General features: G+C 41.8%; 1 protein-coding gene across 1 annotated transcript in view; it reads right to left on the bottom strand.

Moving 5' to 3' along the window:
- LOC148002294 (uncharacterized) overlaps positions 1 to 14599 on the bottom strand; it is a 148947-nt gene extending 134348 nt beyond the window's left edge. The window contains exon 1 of the mRNA XM_087579577.1: positions 14522 to 14599. Coding sequence (XP_087435703.1) covers positions 14522 to 14599 — 78 coding nt within the window. The remainder of the gene's footprint in view (positions 1 to 14521) is intronic.
- Between the last annotated feature and the right edge of the window lie 6930 nt (positions 14600 to 21529).

The raw sequence follows: 21529 nt of genomic DNA, 5'->3' as shown, positions 1-21529 counted from the left end.
TGTAAGCTGAAACAAGACCTTTCCTCCCTAAGTTGCTTTTCCTCAGTGTTTTACCACAGCAATAGAAGGCAAACTAGCTGTGCAGCTGGTTTTCTGTGAACTTGACACAAGCTATAGGAAGGAGCCTCAATTGAGAAAATGTCTCCATAAGGTCCTATAGGCAAGCCTGTAGGATATACTATTTTATTTGTTGATTGATGGGAGAGAGCCCAGCCCATCCTGGCCACCACCCTTGGTACTATAAGAAAGCAGGCAGAGTGACTTCGAGGAGCAAGCCAGTAAGCAGCACTCCTTCATGGCTTTTGTAACAGCTCTTACCTCCAGGATCCTGCCCTGCCCACCTTTCATGATGAGCAGTGATGTTGGAGTGTAAGTCTGATAAACCCAATCTTCCCCAAGTTACTTTGGTCAAAATGTCTAATCACAGCAATAGAAACCCTAAGACACCAAGAGAGTAATCAATAAAGTAGATAAGTAAAACTACCCGCCCTCCATGCCCTTTGTATTCCTTCCAAACATGTCAGACGTGTGTGATTACTCAATCTGTCCACCACATATTACTACGGATAGCTTGTCTGCGGCATACCAGTATTTCATAGCATATGGACGTTCGTGCAATCCATAAGTCTTATATCACAAGGCATAAGAGGTATTTTATTCTTGAATAGAAATATGAAGACCTGAGGCCCAGAAACACGGATTGAGGTTAGTGTAAACTGCACATTCCAACATGGGAACAGTTTCATTGACTGAAGCCTGGCTAGCAACCCGGAGGCAGGAATTGGAGCAGAGACCACAGAGGAACAGTGCTTACTTGCTTGCTCTCTCTGGCTTACTCAGCTACCTTTTTCAATACAGCCCAGTCCCATCTGCCCAGGGATAGTGCCGCCCACAGTGGGCTAGGCATTTCCACACCAATTATTAGTTGAGACGATACCTCCACAGACACGCCCACAGGTCAATATGACAGCGATAATTCCTCGGTTGAGAATCCCTCTTCTTGGGTGACTATAGTTTGTGTCAACTTGACAAGAACTAACCCGCACAATTATATTCTCTTGCATCCATTTGCCATCCAGCTGGCCTGCGGCTCAATAGACAACTCTACACAGATGAAGATATTGTCAAGTTCACAACTGCCTGTGCTTTCCTACCTTTCAAAATTGAAAGGCCAGAGTTGTGGTGTGGACTGGGGTGGAGTACTTGACTAGCATGCTAAAGGCCCTGATTTCCATCTCTATAATGGGGAAATTGATTGAGGGAAGGGAGGGAGGGAGGAAGGGAGGGACAGGGGGAAGGAAGGGAGGGGTAGGGAAGAAACAGGAGGAGGAAAGGAAAAGGTTCCAAGTTGGCATGCCCAAGGAAGCCAGCTAGATAAGAAATCCCATTCCTGAATGGCTAAATGCACAGTGTGCATGTCTGAAACTCAGGGCCATGTGGGGCAGAGACAGGAAGATCACCAGGTTTGCTAGACAGCTGGTCTCACCAAAACCTGGTAGGTTTCAGGTTTAGTGAGAGTCCTGTTTCAAGGGAATAAGATAGATAATGAGAGAGCAGGATGTCTACCGTCTTCTTCTAGCCTCTCTATGTGAATAGGCTTTGCACACACACACACACACACACACACACACACACACACACACAGAGAGAGAGAGAGAGAGAGAGACAGAGAGACAGAGAGACAGAGAGACAGAGAGACAGAGAGACAGAGACAGAAACAGAGACAGAACAGAGAGAGAGAGAGAGACAGAGAGACAGAGAGACACAGACAGAAACAGAGACAGAACAGAGATAGAAACACACAGAAAGAGAGGGAGGGAGAGAGGGAGACCTCATAACAATTTCTTCCAAGAGATTAAGGCACCATTGATCATCTCATTCATTAGTCTCTTGAATAAAGTACATGTCAGGTGGCATAGAGGAGGCATTCATGCCTGCCCAAGAAAAGAGCTTTTCTCCCAATTAAGAGAATATCTAGTTATATCATTGTGTCTGTCACAAAGTAGATGCTCATAAATATGTATGTAACAAATATGTGGCACACAGCCCATAACATTTCTCAGACAGTGAAGGCTGGGCTGAAAGAGTGAATGAACTCAAGTACCCCAAGCTGGTGTGGCCTTGGAGTTTCTAGAGTCTGGGGATTCAATAGACAAGTGTCTCAAATTATACACCCTGCGAAGACTGATGTCATGGAGAGGTACTCATCTCCACCTGCACTTTGGAAGTTTGAAACAAGGGCAATCTCTTTCTGACTGACGGAGGTGAGATGCTGAAAGCTGCATGGCTGCCTCTCGTGTGCGTTGATTTTCCAATTGCGTGGGTGATTGGCAAAATGAGCCCTCTGTCGTTAATTGCCAGCATCAAATAAAAATGTAAAATACACAAAATATCCTTCCCTAGAAGCCAAACCTGGCTCCGTTCAGAACACCCCCTGCACCTTCTGCAAATCACTAGAGACTAATGAAAGACTGAGAGGGTGGGAGGCGATGAAGAGATATAGAATTATCTAGAAGGATTCAGCTGTAGGAGGCAGCAGCGGGGGTTATTGAAGGGAATTTTACACTGGATGGCTGAGCCACCATTTATTACTTTCACGACCCCAGTCGAGGAATTAAAGTTGTGCACGATTCATTTGGTGAAAGTTAATAATGTCTTCCCCACTGGGCTGTGGTAAGGATCCTATCAGACCTTTTTTTTTTTTTTTTTTTTTTTTTAACTCCAGCACCTAGCACCATGCCTGAAATGTAATAAGCCACGTATAAATATTAGTTCTCTCTGAATATGTAATAACACAAATCATTTGGCATACTTTGTAGAACATGACCATCTGGGGGATACAAATTGGGATGCTGAGAGGGCAATTTGTTCGTAAGCAGATCAGTTGGAACACTGGTCCCCAAATGTATTATTTTGAAATAAATCAGTAACTTTCAATCTATCTTGGCGATATGGTTAGCTGCAGGTTTGCTCTTGTGAGTTTTAGCCAGAGACTCAGAAACTGTCATAGATATTGCCAGCCAGAGGGACTTTCACAGAAGAAATCATAAAGATTTCTAATTTTCAAAAATGATCTATATGCATGTGGTTAGGTGTGCGAGGTGTGCACATGGAGGCAAGTGCCCAAACATGCAAGAACTGGTCTCAGACCTCCTTGAGTTACACTTAGAGACCTTATGGATGACCCAGCATGGATGCTTGAATCAAACTCGGGTCCTCTGCAAGAGTAGCAAATGCAAAAGCACTCTGCCGAGCTCTCTCTCCAGCCTCTCATTCAGGGAATGAGATGCTTCTGAGCGTGGCTATGAAGGATACGGTACAAGCAAAGTGCATCATGGATGAATTCAGAAAAGCATCGAATTTAGTATCTGTAGCATAGATAGAGCCCTTATGCTCACCCACTCTTGTCCATAAGCCATAATCCATCCATAATCACTCCCATTTCCCCTTACCTTCCCAATCTGTTCTGATGAAGAGAGTATCTGTTTATCTGTTGAGAGAAAATACTATCTGTTAACTCTTGCAAGCTTAGTCCGTAAAGTATGAGGAACTGTATTTGAGCCTTAGAACCCACGCATAAAAAGCTGGGTGTATCAACGTGCATTTGTAATCCCAGCAATGTGGAAGTAGACACAGTTGGATCCCTGTGGCTCCTTGGCTAGCCGGTCTAGTCTACTTGGTGAGCTCCAGACCAGCAAGAGATACTGTCTCAAATGAATAAGGGCATCCAGAGCTGTCTATTGGCATCCATATGGACAAACACATGGGAGTGATCTGAACACATATAAACACACACACACACACACACACACACACAATCATATACATAATAAAATAATTCAATTGAAAGGGAGGATATAAAATATGTAATTTTCATGTTTCAGAGAGATGCAAAGCAAAGAAGGCCCTGAATATATAGAGAATACTGAGACAAATAGCCAACCATTACCTTATGCTTTCTAAATAGAAATGTTTTACACTTGCAAACCCACCTCCTTACTAGCATTTCTTTGTAACTCTAAAACTCCTGTGGGGAAGTGCTGTCTGGGACACTTGTGAACACGTGAAGAATGGTATACAATTTAAGCCAATTCAAATTTTAATAATCATGTTTCTTTTTCTGATTCAGGGTCCCATATGGCCCAAACTGGCCTTGAGTTCATTGTATATGTAGTCTGGCCTTGAACTTTTGATCCTCCTACCTCCAGTATTCAAAATGCTAATAACTATTTTTATTAGCTTTTTTCTTACTTGACCACATTACTTGATAGATGATTTTAGGAATGTTTGTGGTTCCTGAGGAATGGCATCCAAGGGCTGTCCATTGGCCTCTATAAGGACAAGCACATGGAAGTGATCTGAACACATATAACTTCACACACACACACACACACACACACACACACACACACACACACAAAATCATAACACATACAGAAAATAATTCAATTGAAAGGGAGGATATAGAAATGTAATTTTCATGTTCGGCCTCAAGGATTTATTTGGTCTCATGCCTTCAGGAGACTCAGTCCATCATGAAAAGAAGGCATGGCAGGTAGGGCAGTTTACATTATGCCTGACCAGGGAAGAGAGGGAAGAAGGAGGGAGGGAAGTGGTGGGGAGATCCAGAGAGAGTCAGAGGGAAGAGAGAAGGGAGAAGAAGATGACAAAGGAAAAGGGGGAGGAAGAGGGGAGGGCAAAGAGAGTGGAGAAAAGAAAGTACCAGCTAAAGATAATGATAATATACCCTACAGAACCTCCCTCATTGACCTACTTCCTCCAGCTGTGCCCAACCTCCTAAATGGTTCACAGCCGCTCAAAACAGCACCACCTACCGAGAACAAGCATATAGCATAGGAGCCTGTGAGGGGGATTCCACAGTCAACAATAATGTGTCTATGTCTAGCAGATGTTGAATAAGGGTGATGCTACTCGAGTTTTCTTTCTGCTGCTGTGGTAAAACTCAGAGCAAAGTGACTTAAGAGAGGAAAGCATTTAGCTTGCTTGCAGATTATACCACTGACAGAAGTTAGAGCAGGAATTCAAGCAGAAACTTGAAACAGAAACTTGGAAAAGCACTCTTCACAGGTTCACCCTCAGCTAGTCTTCTTATACAGCTCAGGACAATCTGTGCAGTGTCTGAACTTCAAGTCACCCCTATAGTTCTGGACTTGTCTTTACTGTGATGCTGGCTTCCCTTTGGTTTCTACTACCCAGAATCTCCTGTTTCTGATATTATTTGTTTTTATCTCAACTCTTTATTATTTAAGATACTTAATTGGTTGTGAGCAACTCTATTGTTTTCTGTTGATGTGATACAAACACCTTAACAAAACAACTTGTGGGAGAAAGGGTTTATTTGGCCCACCATTACAAGTTACTCTTCACCATGGACAAGCACATGGAAGTGATCTGAATACATATAACTACACACACACACACACACACACACACACACACACACTATCATACACATACAAAAATAACTCAATTGAAAGGGGGGATATGAAAACTATAATTTTCATGTTTGGCCTCATGGATTTATTTGGTCTCATACCTTCAGGAGACTGAGTCCATCATGAAAGGAAGGCATGGTGGAGAGGAAGTTAACATTATGCTTGACCAGAGAAGAAAGGGAAGAAGGAGGGAGGAAGGATTCAAAGCAGCAGGAACTTGAGAAAGTTGGTCGTATCACATCCATTATCAGAAATGGAGACCAATGAATACATGCATGATAGTCCTCAGCTCTCCATACCCACTTTTTTTTTTTTTTTTTTTTTTTTTGGTGCTTCAAATCCCTTCTACAGGCAATGGTGACACCCGTAGTGGACTGTGTCTGCAGGCAAGTCTGCAGGCTAACCCAATACCTCACTGTGACTTTCTTCCCAAGGGAATCTAGCTTGTGTCAAGTTGATACTATATTTGTCATCTCTACAAGGGGTGTGTGTGTGTGTTTGCGCGCGCTCGTGTGTGTGTGTGTGTGTGTGTGTGTTCTCTGTTCTTGTATTTCCTCTCTCTCTCTCTCCCTCTCTCCCTCTCTCTCTCTCTCTCTCTCTCACACACACACACACACACACACAGAGCAGAAAATAGTGGGGTGTGTGTGTGTGTGTGTTCTCTGTTCTTGTATTTCCTCTCTCAGCAGAAAATAGTGGGGTGTGTGTGTGTGTTTGCGCGCACTCGCGTGTGTGTGTGTGTGTGTGTGTGTGTGTGTTCTCTGTTCTTGTATTTCCTCTCTCACAGCAGAAAATAGTGGGGTGTGTGTGTGTGTGTTCTCTGTTCTTGTATTTCCTCTCTCTCTCTCTCTCTCTCACACACACACACACACACACACACAGAGCAGAAAATAGTGGGGTGTGTGTGTGTGTGTGTGTGTGTGTGTGTGTGTGTCTGTTCTCTGTTCTTGTATTTCCTCTCTCAGCAGAAAATAGTGGGGTGTGTGTGTGTGTTTGCGCGCGCTCGTGTGTGTGTGTGTGTGTGTGTGTGTTCTCTGTTCTTGTATTTCCTCTCTCACAGCAGAAAATAGTGGGGTGTGTGTGTGTGTTCTCTGTTCTTGTATTTCCTCTCTCTCTCTCTCTCACTCTCTCTCTCCCTCTCTCTCTCTCTCTCTCTCTCTCTCACACACACACACACACACACACACAGAGCAGAAAATAGTGGGGTGTGTGTGTGTGTGTGTGTGTGTGTGTGTGTGTCTGTTCTCTGTTCTTGTATTTCCTCTCTCAGCAGAAAATAGTGGGGTGTGTGTGTGTGTTTGCGCGCGCTCGTGTGTGTGTGTGTGTGTGTGTGTGTGTGTGTGTGTTCTCTGTTCTTGTATTTCCTCTCTCACAGCAGAAAATAGTGGGGTGTGTGTGTGTGTTCTCTGTTCTTGTATTTCCTCTCTCTCTCTCTCTCTCTCTCTCTCTCTCTCCCCCCCCCTCTCTCTCACACACACACACACACACACACACACAGAGCAGAAAATAGTGGGGTGTGTCTGTGTGTGTGTGTGTGTGTGTGTGTGTGTGTGTGTGTGTGTGTGTGTTGGGGACCATGTTGGCCTTGAATTCTTAAGAAAGATCCATCTTCCTCCAGAGTGATAGAACCATACCCAGTTTAGTATATACTCAATCCTATCCATCTCTTCTCACTCAGTAGAGCAATTTTGAGACCCATTTTTATTGTGTTTGTCAACTCATTTTAATAGTAACTTTTAAAGAGCAGAAGACATGATTCTTTGGGAGAACAATTTTTAGATATTTTTAAAGGCTGTATCTTTGGTATCATAGCTCATAGCTAAATGCTCGTGTGTGTGTGTGTGTGTGTGTGTGTGTGTGTGTGTGTGTGGTATGTGTATGTCTGTGTGTTAACCTATGTTCACAAATGAATTTCTATGTTTTTTTTAATGTCTTGTGGATTTAGACTTGACACTGTTGCAAAATCCACTTAGATATATTTTCTATATGTTATGATATATGGAGATAGACAGAGACAGAGAGACAGACACAGACAGACAGACAGACAGACAGACAGACAGGCAGGCAGGCAGGCAGGCAGGCAGACATCACTGTGTTTATGTATGCCATACGTATTCAGGTATGTATGGATGCCAAAAGATGGCATCAGATCCCTTAGCTCTGGAGTAATAGGCAGCTGTGAGCTGTCAAGTGCCTACTGAGAACTGGGCTTGAGTTCTCTGCAAGAACAGTGCACACTCATAAGCACTGAGCCCACTCTGCAGCCCTTCTAGGGTTACTGTTGACAAAAATGTCATTTTCCACTGTTTCTTTAATCTAATTGCCTATTTTACATTAATTCCCCATATCTTGATTACTGTAACTTTAAGTTTTAAATAAAATAATGTTAGTCCTCCAGTTCTGTTTCTCTTTTCCAGAGTGATTTGGCAATTCTACCTATTTTGCATTTCCATGTGAATTTCATAATGAGTCAATTTCTAAGGGAAAAAAAATCACAGGGATTCAATTAGGATTGTATTGAATGTATAGATCAATTTAGAGAGAGTTGACAGCTTAATTATATCTAGTCGTGTGACATGTGAACACAGTGTATTTCATTTATTTAAGTCTTTAATTCATTTCAGTATGTTTTTAGCCTTTCAAATACAGATCTTTCCTTTGTCGTATTTTGTCATATTTCCTTTAAGTAGTTCACATATTTTATAGTTGCTAAAATGTTTTATAAAATTTAAGTTTTTGAGGTTGAAGAGCAGCCTGGGTTGAATGCATACTGCTTGTTCTTCCAGAGGACCTGAGTGTAAATTTTAGCACCCACATCAGGCTACTCCCAACCACTTTCAAGTGCAGATCAAGGGGCCATGATGCCATCTTCTGGCCTTCATAGGTATACACACACACACACACACACACACACACACACACACACACACACACACACACACTTAAAATAATTTTTTAAAAAATTTAAGTTTATATTATTCTTTTAGAGTGCCTAACATCAGGACTGATTTTTATATGTTTGTTTTATTTCCTGCAACCATGCCAAACTCACTTGCTAACTGTTAGGTGTGGGGAATATTTGACTCTATTTTATATATTAGCAATACATAAAATTATATCATATAATTTGTAATAGTGTAATGTACCCTATACCGGCAACCCTTCCTGTGCTGTTTGAGCTTACTGAGATGTTAGCTCTAGATGCAGGGTTTATTTCAGACCTGTGCATAATGGTCTCAAAGTGTCCTCCAATGTCCCTTGCCTGGTTTTTAGCCGCCACCCCCTATCTCATTCTACTCCCACCCAAATGCAATAATTCTGTAGCTGGAATGGAAAAGAACAACAAAACAAGTCAAGAGTAAAAATCATCATATGCTTGAGAACAGCTGGAAGGGAGACCATTCCCAACAAAGACCACGAGTGTTAACCCTGTGATAGAAAAGTGCCTACAGTGGGAGAGAGAACCTGGAAGTTCAGCCATGGAGACAAAGTTCAATGGGAAAGTCCATCCAACTGCCTCAGGCTCCCCAGTCATTTCTGCTGAATATGTGAGCACACAATTTGACATTGTCATCTCTCTATATTACTATTTCCTCTTTTACTTGGAAGCTTCACCTTAGGGGACACTGCCTGGGACTCTATTGGGAATGCTAGTTGGTTGTTTTAAAGGGGTTTTCTCAGTCAATTTAGGATGCCTAATTTGATGCTTTGCTTTCCTTCCTCCCTTCTTTTCTATCAGGCAGTCTGTCTGCTTGTCATCCATTCTTTTACTTTGGCTTTCTTTGTATTTAATAAATTTCACTCATTGAAAAGCATGGCTAGCATAGATCATTCTCTGGAGTGTCAAAACAAATGGAAATAACTTTACTTCATCCGTTTTCACCTGGGTATCTTCCATCTCTTGTTTCTATAGTTCATTTTGCATCTGCAAACTCCAGTGAGAGCTGTTTTGGTCTCTCTCTATGGAGACAGAGGTTACCTTTGCCAGGTAAGACCCAACCTGTAGCCTTTATTTATATTCCATTATCAAATGGAGGGTATTCTCACCCTAAGTTTCTGGGTGTTTGTGTCTACAACAGATGCTAGGGTTTTTCTCCCCTTGGAGTCAGGGTCTTACCATGTAAAACAGGTAAGACTCAGGCAGGACTTAGGCTTGCTGGGTATCTCAAGCTGACCTTAAACTGGTGATTCTCCTGCCTCAACCTCCTAAGTGTGATTCCTGGCATGCATTTTGCCAGCAGGAATAGTACACTAAGAAGCCTGGTATGCTTTAAGTCATTGGTTGTAGCTCATCCTTTTCACTTACAACACAGGCTGTTCTTGAGAACTAGCTGATTTAAACCTCCTGACCTACTCCTAACATGCTGGTCACCCCTCTGATATACCCTGACAAGACATGGGCAAATGATTGAACTTAGAGATCTGCAAGCTGAAGTCTGAGTTTAATCCCTTTTACTAGACTGGTCTAGCCATTGGAATGTTAAGGTACACTCATTATTTTATTTTATTTTATTTCATTTTATTTTATTGTGACAGGGTCTCACTGTGTAGCTCCCACTGGCCTGGAACTTGATATGTAAACCAGGCTGGCCTTAAACTCATAGAGATCCACCTGCTTCTGCCTCCCAAGTGCTGGGATTAAATGCATGTGCCACCATATGGAGCAGAATTTTATTTTTCATTTTAATATCTATTATCAACACATAATGGCTTCATAGATTTGTAGCTATCAATGTTCTGTGGTGCACTGAAGAATTTGAATATCTGTACACAACCTACTATTTTTTTAAAAAATCTTTTATTGTTTGATACCTACCGACATTTATATAATGAGGTTTAGTCATTTTCAATCACAGTGGAAACACTGTTAAAAGGGGAACACTTTTCACATGCTCTATCCTCCCCTGCAGGAAGCCTTCTTTCTCAGCAAGCCACTTCTTATTTTCACATCTTCTTTCTATGTATGATCCACTGAGTTTACTTAGAGTGTCTTGCTCAAGCATGGGTAGGGGGTTATTTACTGGAGCAAGGGCAACTTTACCAGTGGCTCCACCATTGAGGAAAATGAAACCCCTCCCCTGCAACCATTAACTGTCAATCATTTCTCAGGGAGGGGTTGGGCCTCATGGTTCCTCCCACCATCCATGATGAAATGTTGAGGGATCAATCTTGCACCAGCTCTTATGCAGGTAACCACAGCTGCGGTGAGTTTATGAGTTAACACTGGGCAGAGTGAGAGTTATTCTCTAACTTTAGAGCACAATAGCCAGCCCTGAATGTGCTCGCTAGGCTTCGCGAATAAAAACTTTCTTCTTTACCAAAGGAAATCCATTGGACCCCTCAGTCTGTAATACTGAGTCTTTTAGGTGAGTTCATTTTGTCTTTGAGCAATTCTGGAACTCTGAATGCAGGCTATTCAAGATGGCACCTCTAATTGGAATGGTGGATTTTGCAAACTGATGTGAATGCATCTGACAGTCCACTTGAGGTTCTGTGCTTACAGGTCTCTCTTTACAATCACCTGAATGCATTGTTGTACGTTTTGGCCCATGTTCAACAAATACTGCAAATGCATATGAGTACAGATCAGACAATCCACAAAGCTTGGCTAGTTGCAGCTACAAAAGACTAAGTGTTTGACACTATGCTATATTCTTCCATAATTATGTTTTTTAACTGTCTATTTCAGTTTAATTTTCTAGTAAGAGAGATAGAAAAGCTATCTCATAAGAGAATGACATTGCATTCTGATACATATGCATGTGTATCTCTACATATAACTGCACACATATGCATGTATTTTGTGTGCACACGTATATGTGTATAGAGTAAAAATGATGCTAAGGACATTCAGAAAATAGGGGTCTTAAGTTAACTAGGGTTAATCCCAAAACTCTTCAGAGAAATGATATCATCTAAATTGAGTCCACATGATGAATATACATGGGAGGAGTTGAAATGATGCCTTGGCAGTTAAGAGCACTTGCTGCTCTTCCAAGGGACCCAAGTTCTCTTTCCATCATCTACATCAGGCTGGATGTCCAGCCATCTGTAATTCCAGCTCCAAGAGATCTGACAACCTTTTGTGGCCTCCAGAAAAACCTGCATTCATGTACATAGACACATGTACACACATAAGTACATGTACACACATGCACACAACTAGAGTAAAAAAAATCAACGTTTAAAAGAAGAATGCATACAAGAATGTTAAGTAAAGAAGGTAAGAGCAAAGGATAGAAACCAGAAATGAATGGAGTGGAATTTCAAAGCCAAGGAGCATATGACAGCACGTTCAAAATCATGGTAATTCATTTCTATCACGCTGGGAAATTTAGAACGCTAAGCAGTGCCAAATGTGTCTGAGATGAGAGAATGTGGTTCTGGAAAGCAATCTGTCAATATTTGATTGAGTTGGTTTTGTCCGTGCTTTCTGCCCAGCATTTGGATCCTGGGTGTCTTTCCCCAGGGAAACTGTCATGCATCTCAGAGTATCATCGTGGGAGATTATGCTGGGTTGGAAGCAACTCTGAGCAGATGATAGCATACAATGAACAGAAACTGAGAGAAGCATTGACGCTAAACCTAGACTGTAAAGTGGGGGAGACACAAATGGGCCAAGATAGTGTAGGAAAAGGCACTAAGACTGGGAATTAATGATTTCCTTAATATCAGATGTTCATAGCTGTTCATTCTTCTGTTATGTTGGGTGTTTAAGAAAGTAATGGGAGGTCTGGTAGGGCAGTAGATTGGATAAAGAACTCAATGAACCTTGTATTATAAATCCAACTAAAGTTACAGATGACTTTTTCTGCAAGCAGTAGACAGTTGAGTTGACAGAGTAGACTATAACCAGACCATACTTATATTTTGGAGTGATTTTATGCCTAATTGTGTGTGTGTGTGTGTGTGTGTGTGTGTGTGTGTGTGTGTGTGTGTGTGAGAGAGAGAGAGAGAGAGAGAGAGAGAGAGAGAGAGTTCAGAAGAGGGCATTGGGTCACCTAAGGCTAGAGTTACAGACAGTTTCCAGCTGCCCTACATGGATTCTTGGAATTGAACTCAGTTCCCTTCTAAGAGAAGCAAGTGCTCTTAATTGTTGAGCCATCTCTCTCAAGGCTCGATATTTGTATTTAAAGTGTATTATTTGGGGAGAAGTTTGAAGGGGAACAGAGAGGGTTGTCATGGAAAAGCAATTAGAGAATTTGGAGGAGAGACATAAATCTTAAGCAGCGATTCGGCACGTGGTTTTCAAAATCATATCACTTCTGGGTTAAAAGTGAATATTAAAGGGGCTAGTGAGAAGGCTCATTGGGAATAGGCACTTTCCACAAAGCCTGGCCACCAAAGGTCAATCTGCAGAACCCACATTGTGAAAAGAGAGAACAAGCTTCTTCAAGTTATCCTATGACCTCCACACATGTGCCGTCACAGGTGATAATATGTGCATATGTGCATGGACACACACACACAAACACACACACACAATGCACACTAAAGATGAAAGAAAGAGAGAGAGGGAGAAAGGTAGATATGGAGAGAGAGAGAGAGAAACAAAGGAAAGAAGGAAGGAAGAAAGGGAGGGATGGTAAAAGGAAAGAAAGAAAAGAAAAAAATTAAAAAGCCAGTGAGCCAGAGCTGGAAAGAAACCAGATGCCCTTCAAGAGAGGAATGGATATAGAAAATGTGGTACATCTACACAATAGAGTACTATTCAACTATCAAAAACAATGACTTCATGAAATTCATAGGCAAATGGATGGGACTAGAAAATATCATCCTGAGTGAGGTAACCCAATCACAAAAATACACACATGGTATGCACTCACTGATAAGTGGGTATTATCCCAAAAGCTGGAATTACCCAAGATACAATCCATAGACCACATGAAACTCAAAAAGAAGGACAACCAAAGTGTGGATGCTTCACTCCTTCTTAAAAGGGGGGATAAAAGTATTCATAGGAGGGGATATAGAGACAAAGTTTGGAGCAGAGACTGAGGGAATGGCTATTCAGAGACTGTGCCACCTGAGTACACAGCCTATATACATACATCCACCAAAACTAGATAATATTGATGAAGCCAAGAAATGCAGCCTGATATAGCTGTCTCCTGAGAGGCTTAGCCAGAGTGTGTCAAATACAGAAGCGAATGCTAGCAGCAAACCATTGAACTGAGAATGGGGTCCCCTTTGGAGGAATTAGAAAAAGGATTGAAGGAGCTGAAGGGGCCTGCAACCCCATAACAACAATGCCAACCAACCAGAGCTCCCAAAGACTATACATGGATAAACCCATGACTCCAGCTGCATATGTAGCAGAGGATGGCCCTGTTGGGCACCAACGGAAGGAGAAGCCCTTGGTCCTGCCAAGGCTGGACACACCCCCAGTGTAGGGAAATGTCAGGGGGCAGGAATGGGGGGTGGGTTGGGGAGGGGGAACACCCTTATAGAAGAAGGAAAAGGAGATGGGATAGGGGGCTTATAGCCAGGAAACTGGGAAAGGGAATAACATTTGAAATGTAAATAAAAAATATCCAATAAAAAAAGGGTAGTGAGCTTCTCAAAGCATCAAAGGAAGAATTTAACAAGATCTAGCATCCAGCTGTGCATGGTGGTACATGCCTATAATTCCAAGATTTAAGAGATAGACACAAAAGGACAGTCAGCTCCCTTTTGGCTATCATCTTCCTAAATCCTTATATGCCTATCTTGTGATCTTGTAATGGTGCATCCTGAGCTTCTGAAAGGTCTATGTGACCTTGAATATGTACAATGTGCACGACCCTGGTACATATTTTCTGTAACCAAATAGGTTCTAGGAAGCATCCTTTTCTTTTTGTTGTGAAGTAAAGTAAAAAGACTTTTCCTCCCTCCTCCCCTCCTGAACAGTGACACATGTTGGGAGAAGCAAGACATTTTTCTTACTGTGTGAAGTGAAGGCAAGAAGCCTCTCATGGGTATTAATATAGTCTATGTAACTGGTTCTCTAATGAGCTCAGTAGGAAAAAGTGTGTGTTCATCTCAGCTGAGTGGGTATACACTCATGGGGTCACCTGATGACTCACATTTTCACATGTCCCTGAATTCTCCAAGGAGGCCAGGCTACTTCTCAGAGCTGAAGTTGTTTCTTGGCTTGTAACCATCCTGTCCAAGAAGGAATAAAAATACTCTGAAGATATTCTTGAATCCTTCCTTTGGCCATCAGATTATTAAAACAATGGACTCTGAAAAATTGAAATTTAGCCAGACATCTCATGCTGGGAGAATAAAATGGCTAGAGCCTGCTAACAACCAGAGGGGTAAATTATCTTTCCTGGAAAGAGATTTTTACACAGTGTTGACAACTTGTCAACCAACCATAAAGAAGAGAGTGGAACTAAGATGATGATAGCTAAGCTTCACCCTGACCCAGACTGCTGAGCCTTGTAAAACTCTTGCCCTCTATTTAAACCTAAGCCTCAAATTAAGACCATTTAAGTCCCAATTAAGAAGGACTTAATGTCACTGTTCTCAATCTATACACATTAAATAAATATACCACTTCTGCTTCACACTATTGTTTGTTTGTTTAATAGACCTGTTAAAGACAGGCACCTAAGACAGGGTCTAGGTTTTGACTCTGATCAATTTTAATTTATTTTTTTTTGAGAATTAAAAAATGGGAGAGGACCAAAAAGAGAGGGAGAAAGAAGGAGGGGAGGGAGGGAGGGAGGGAGGGAGAGAGAGAGAAATTAGTATCCAATGAAAATGTAATTAAGAAGACAGACAACTGGTCAACCTCGTAATATACCTGGAATGAGCAGACTAAGTCTTGATAGCTCTCTCTCACAGTAAAGTCATTAATTAGATTGATAAATCAGGGAAAATTTCAATAAAGGAAGTTAAGTATGAAGTAAACCAATTTCTCAATAGAGAATTGGCTGAATTTGTCCGATAAATATATATTTATGAATGGTGAATGGTTGCCCAGGATTCTATATATGTCTATCACCCAGAACAGTGGGGAGTCAGATGTATCAGAGGGAAAAAAACAGCATGCTCTAATGCATTTAGAAAGCACATCTTTCACAAAACAGTGTACCCACAGTTCATACAGAATCAGCTACTGAATTGGAAATTATAATGCTGGAAGTTTCAAACTTCCAAGTCAGTACTGTTAAGGTGATGGAGACAGACTGCCCTTCTCATTGCTTCTCTCCCAGACTTTTGAGGGTCTCCCAGGATGCACTCAGTGACCTACAAAGAGAGCCATTACCTGGGCAAAGTATGACTATTGCAATTCGTCCACAGTACTGAGGCTACTAAGGTTTCTTCTACAGGAAGCTACCTGCCTGTTTCAAAAGCAGCCACTCTCTCCATTTAGCATCCTGCAAGCCTATCAACATGGTAGAACATGTGGACCAAGAGGACACGGACCACATTGTACTTCCATAAGAGCCACAGAGAAGATTAGATCTTGGCATGGGAGGGTCCATGCACATTCATGTATCTGTGGGTGCATATCTGCATATGGGTACACCAGAGGGCAACTGGACTGCCAGAATGCAGTCACTTGCATCCCCAGCTTGGGCTCTCAGACTATTAAAAGAATGAACCTCAGGACATTGAAATTCCCCAGGAACCTCATGCTGGTATAAGAGAGGCTTTATAAAGGAACCGGTCTCCCAAAAGAGATTTGCAATTTGTCAGACCACCTTGCAGGAGAGTAGAGCTAAAACAAATAATGCCTGCTTAGACATGTATACCCCTCATCCTCAACTTAAACCTTAACTTCATGTCAGGACCCTGAAGACAGACTACAGGTATTGCTCTGTCCTCTTCCCCATGTGGCCACATTGAGCGAATATTTTCCCCCTCTTTCACTATTGACTTGGCTCTTTTAATTGGTTTCATAAGGATGAGAGGTCAAACTTGGCTTCTTGGTATTAAGTCAAATAACAAGAGGTCATCCTTTGGTGTTACTCCTCCAAAGTTGTCCATATTATTTTCTGAGACTGGCTTTCTCAGTGGGATCTTGGACTTGCCAATTACAGTAAATTTACAGGTCAGTGGGCTGTACTGCTTCGCCTCTGATTCCGCAGTGATGGAATTTACAAACACACTTCACTATGCCTGGCTCTTACATGAATGTTGCAAATTGAACTCAGACCCTCAGGCACCTCACCAACTGAACCATCTCTCCAGCCATATGATACAAGGAGATTTACAGTAATACGTTTCTTCAGAGACAAGAGGCTTCATTCAGTCTCTTAGGGGTTCATTCATCTAGCATTCATGGGGCATATACCTATGTCTGGTACTGTGAAACAGCTCAAATCTCTGCCCTCACATAGATCCCATACTCATAGGAAGTTTAGGAGACTAAACAGATGCACATTTGTTAGTTTATTTTGTAACTAAGTCTTAATATAGCCCAGGCTAGCCTTTAACTTGTGATTCTGCTGTCACACCTTCAATGCTGACATAAGCATGCTACTAAGCTTGGTGGAAGCCTGTAATTATGGCAGGGTGTGCTTATGGCAGATTATGCTCAATGCTGTAACTCTCCTAAGGGACTGTCAATGATCACTGGCTCTATCCTGATGTGAGGGCAGGAAGAATTCCCAGAGGGGGAGTTTTAAGGAAATAAAAAGAAACTGATTTTGTTAATGCTCACAACTGAGAATGCAATTTCAGAATGCACAGTCTAAGAAGTGAAGTGGAGAATAAAATTATTCAGATTTCAATGCATTAATTCTGATACCAATGTTGAGCCATGTCACCTAACTTTGGATGTAATTAGGTATATAATTACACACACACACACACACACACACACACACACACACACACCATACTAGTATATATAATTTAATTCCATTTTATTTTAATTTAATTTTATTTATTTATTTTATTTTAATTGGCAACTATATGGCATATAATTGGCATATGAAATAAGTGATTTCCTTATGGTATTTTCCTACATAATGCATTTCCATTGATCCTTTCCCATACCCTCTCCTCTCCTCTACTTCCCTTTCTCCACATTTCAGCTCAAACCCTTCCCACATTCATGTCACACATGTTCCATGATCCTCCTCACCCCAACACTTTTTTAAAAAGATTTATTTGTTTATTTATTTATTTTATGTATATGAATACAGCATTGCTATCTTCAAACACAGCAGAAAAGGGCATCAGATCCCATTATAGATGGTTGTGAGCCGCCATGTGGTTGCTGAGAATTGAACTCAGACCTCTGGAAGAGCAGCCAGTGCTCTTAACCACTGAGCCATCTCTCCAGCCCCATCTCACCGCAAATCTTAAAGCCTCTTCTTTTCATGCCCCCTCTTTAGTCCCTGACCTCTACCCACATCCAATGTTATATAAACTCCCACATATAAAAATTACAAATTGTCAAGGACATTTGCTGCTCTTACATAAGATCCAAGTTTAGTTCCCAGCACTTACAAGGTAACTCTAGTTTCAGGAACTTGGATGCTCTTCTCTAACTTTTGCAAGCATTGCATGCATGCAGCACACGTGCATACACGGAGGCAAAATTCTCATAACATAAAAGTAAACATATCTATATTTTAAAATTAGAAACTAGAATCTGCATATGAGAAAGAGAACACTACATCCTTCCAAGCCCAAGTAACCTCAATAAAATAATCTCCCATTCTGTCTGTTTTTCTAAGAATTTCATAATTTTACTTTTCATTATGGGTGATTAAAATCCCATTGTTTATTTACACCACAATTTCATTATCTACTCCTCTAGGCTGGTTCCATTTCCTTGCTGTTGCAAACATAGGAGTAGTAAATATGAATATGTAGCTATCTCTATAGTGGGATGTTGCTGTATACATGTACACATACACACAATAGCCAACATGCAATATTGGATTTTAAAAAGTCCATGAGACCTCAACCCCTACAGAAAGAACTACAGGCAACCAAAGAAAGCTGGGGACAGGGAAGGAGGCCATCCCAAGAAAAGAGCACATCAGTTGGTCCTCCAGTGTCAAAGAGTCAATCCTGAAGATAAACATACTGGTAGCATTGTACAGATTGAACAGAGTATATTTTGGAATATATACAAATGTGCATAGACACATATGCATGCAAATGCAATTAGTAAAAATTAAAAAGAGAGTGCCTGAATGAAGGAGACTTGGGAAGAGTTTGGAGGGAAAAAAGGCAAGTGGAAAATGTAATTAAATTATAATCTTAAAAAGAAAATTAAGAAATGAATGTGAATATTTATACAAAGGGAGATAGGCATTTAGATAGGCACTGGTGAATAAAAACATAATCTTGAGGGCAAGCAACAAGGGTGACATTTGATTGTCCTGGTCAGGTGGTTTATAGTGTGCATCTTAGCTGTTGTTCTAAGATATACCACATTTTCTTTAGCATAGCCCTAGGAGATTAGACACAAATGCTCGATTTTTCAAATAAAGGTTGTAAAAAATGGTAAGGCCCTGGGGATGCTTTACATGAATTTTCAAAACCAGGCAATTGTCATCTTGGGCCCATATTGGCACTAGGTTCACAGAGACAAGTTTGCCTTTTGTTCTAAAGCAAAACTGGGAAAAGGCAGATTAGATACACACACACACACACACACACACACACACACACACACACACACACACACACACACAGAGAGAGAGAGAGAGAGAGAGAGAAAGAGAGAGAGCTCTGTGTGTGTGTGTGCGTGTGTGTGTGTGTGTGTATTTCCTGATCTAAAGTGGTTCAACTCCCTGATGAGATCATAATTCCCCCTCTATAGTCCTAGTGGCCACCTGTGAAAATGTGAAAAAGAGATTAATGCCAGCTCTGAATGCCGTACTACCAGAATGCTGAAGAACTGGTCAACTATATTCATACAAATAAAAGAGCAAGGCTACCTGAACTCATGTGCTGTGATACTTTAAAACCTCTCTTGACTTGTTGATTTCCTCCTTGTATTCTTTCCTTTGAAAGAAAGGCGTCTTTTATTACGATTCCTTTTTCTATTTCAACTATGTGTATATGTATCTTGGGAGAGGTAGATATGTGCCCATGAGGGCCTCTGAAGGTCAGTAGAGCATCAGATTCCCTGGTGCAGAGAGTAACAGGCAGCACAGCTGTGAGCTTCCTTGAGTGCTGGGAACCGAACTCAGGACTTCTATGAGATCGGTAAGTGCCATTATCTATTGAGCCATATCTCCAGACCCGTTACTCCTCCCTCTTGTTTAATCGGACTTTAGTTTAGCGCACTGATATGTGTGAAATCATCTGGCCTTGAGTTCAATGATCTTCCCGGCTCCCATCCCATCCCCTTGCTGATGTCCTTTTACTCTACTCCCATCTCACTTATATTCTGTGAGCCTACTTATTTCACTTTCTTTGTTTCTTTATACTTGCTCCAAGCATACACACACACACACACACACACACACACACACACACACACACACACATACAGAGAGAGAGAGAGAGAGAGAGAGAGAGAGAGGGAGGGAGGGAGGGAGGGAGGGAGAGCGTGAAAACTGTGGCATGGCTCTAAGACAATTTGCTTAAGATAAAAATTTTCATTTCTATCCATTATCCTGTGCAGCTGCTAGGGATAATTCTGGCTTCAGGCATCCCTTACAAGCCATTTTTCCACAGTGATTTATCACAGTGACCCTTTCAAAACAGCATTGACCTTGAATGTTCTCTTTTTGCCCTTTGCCCGTTATATCTAGTCCAAGATTAGTCAAAGATCTTCCGTAAAGCATATTAGTCCCTTTTCATCCTGACAGCAGCTCATCTCATCTCATCTTCTACATCCTCACCCACATTTCTCATTCTTTGCTGTAATCTTAAAAGGATTGACTTTCTCCTCACTTTGAGACCCGTTTCCACGTTGCTGGCTAAAGTATGTTCCTTCTTTCTCTTTTTTTTTTTTTTTTTTTTTTTTTGGTTCTTTTTTTTTCGGAGCTGGGGACCGAACCCAGGGCCTTGCGCTTCCTAGGTAAGCGCTCTACCACTGAGCCAAATCCCCAGCCCCCCTTCTTTCTCTTCAGTGCGTACGCCACACTCAGGACCAGGACTGAGCCAACATAAGGCACTGTTGTTGAATGTGGTCCTCTGAGCAAAGCGACCTTCATCTTCGTCAGATTAGCTGTGACTGCTCGTAGAGCATGTCACAAGGATTGCTGAGTGTTATCTTTCTCTATCAGAAGGATGCATTGAGCAGAGTCATTGGAACCTCAACTAAGATTTTAGGGATCCATTCTAGCCATTTGTATGCAATTCTGCCACAACTGCAGGTAGCCTTAGGTCTCAAGAAGTGCTAGAGAGGCCGGGAAAGTTAATTACGAGGGGCCTCATCTGTGTGGCTATAGGAAACCCACGAACCATGCTGGGTGAAAACTTTCCAGTATGGCTGCTATGGAATCCCTCACACTTGTTGGTAACCCTTGACCCGTGTTCTGTAAGTAAAGCTCAATAAACACCTTAGTTCTCCAGGATGAATGGTGGTGAAACTCTACTTGCCTTGTCACTGGGATCTTTTTTTTTTTTTTAATCTTTATTAACTTGAGTATTTATTTACATTTTGATTATTATTCCCATTCCCCGTTTCCGGGCCAACATCCCCCTAACCCCCCTCCTCTTCTATATGGGCCCCTCCCCATCCTCCCCCCCATTACCACCCTCCCCCCAATAATCACGTTCACTGGGGGTTCAGTCTTAGCAGGACCCAGGGCTTCCCCTTCCACTGGTGTTCTTACTAGGCTATTCATTGCTACCTATGAGGTTGGAGTCCAGGGTCAGTCCATGTATAGTCTTTGGGTAGTGGCTTAGTCCCTGGAAGCTCTGGTTGGTTGGCATTGTTGTTCATAATGAGGTCTTGAGCCCCTTCAAGCTCTTCCACTCCTTTGTCTGATTCCTTCAATGGGGGTCCCCATCTCAGTTCAGTGGTTTGCTGCTGGCATTCGCCTATGTATTTAGCTGAGTCTCTCAGGAGAGATCTACATCCGGTTCCTGTCAGCCTGCACTTCTTTGCTTCATCCATCTTATCTAGTTTGGTGGCTGTATATGTATGGGCCACATGTCGG

Source organism: Rattus norvegicus, chromosome 12, assembly GCF_021556685.1.
Source record: "Rattus norvegicus strain SHRSP/BbbUtx chromosome 12, alternate assembly SHRSP_T2T, whole genome shotgun sequence".
In the NCBI taxonomy this organism is placed as follows: Eukaryota; Metazoa; Chordata; class Mammalia; order Rodentia; family Muridae; genus Rattus; species Rattus norvegicus.
The sequence above is the reverse complement of the archived record's forward strand: the minus strand, read 5'-3'. Positions and strand labels throughout refer to the sequence as shown.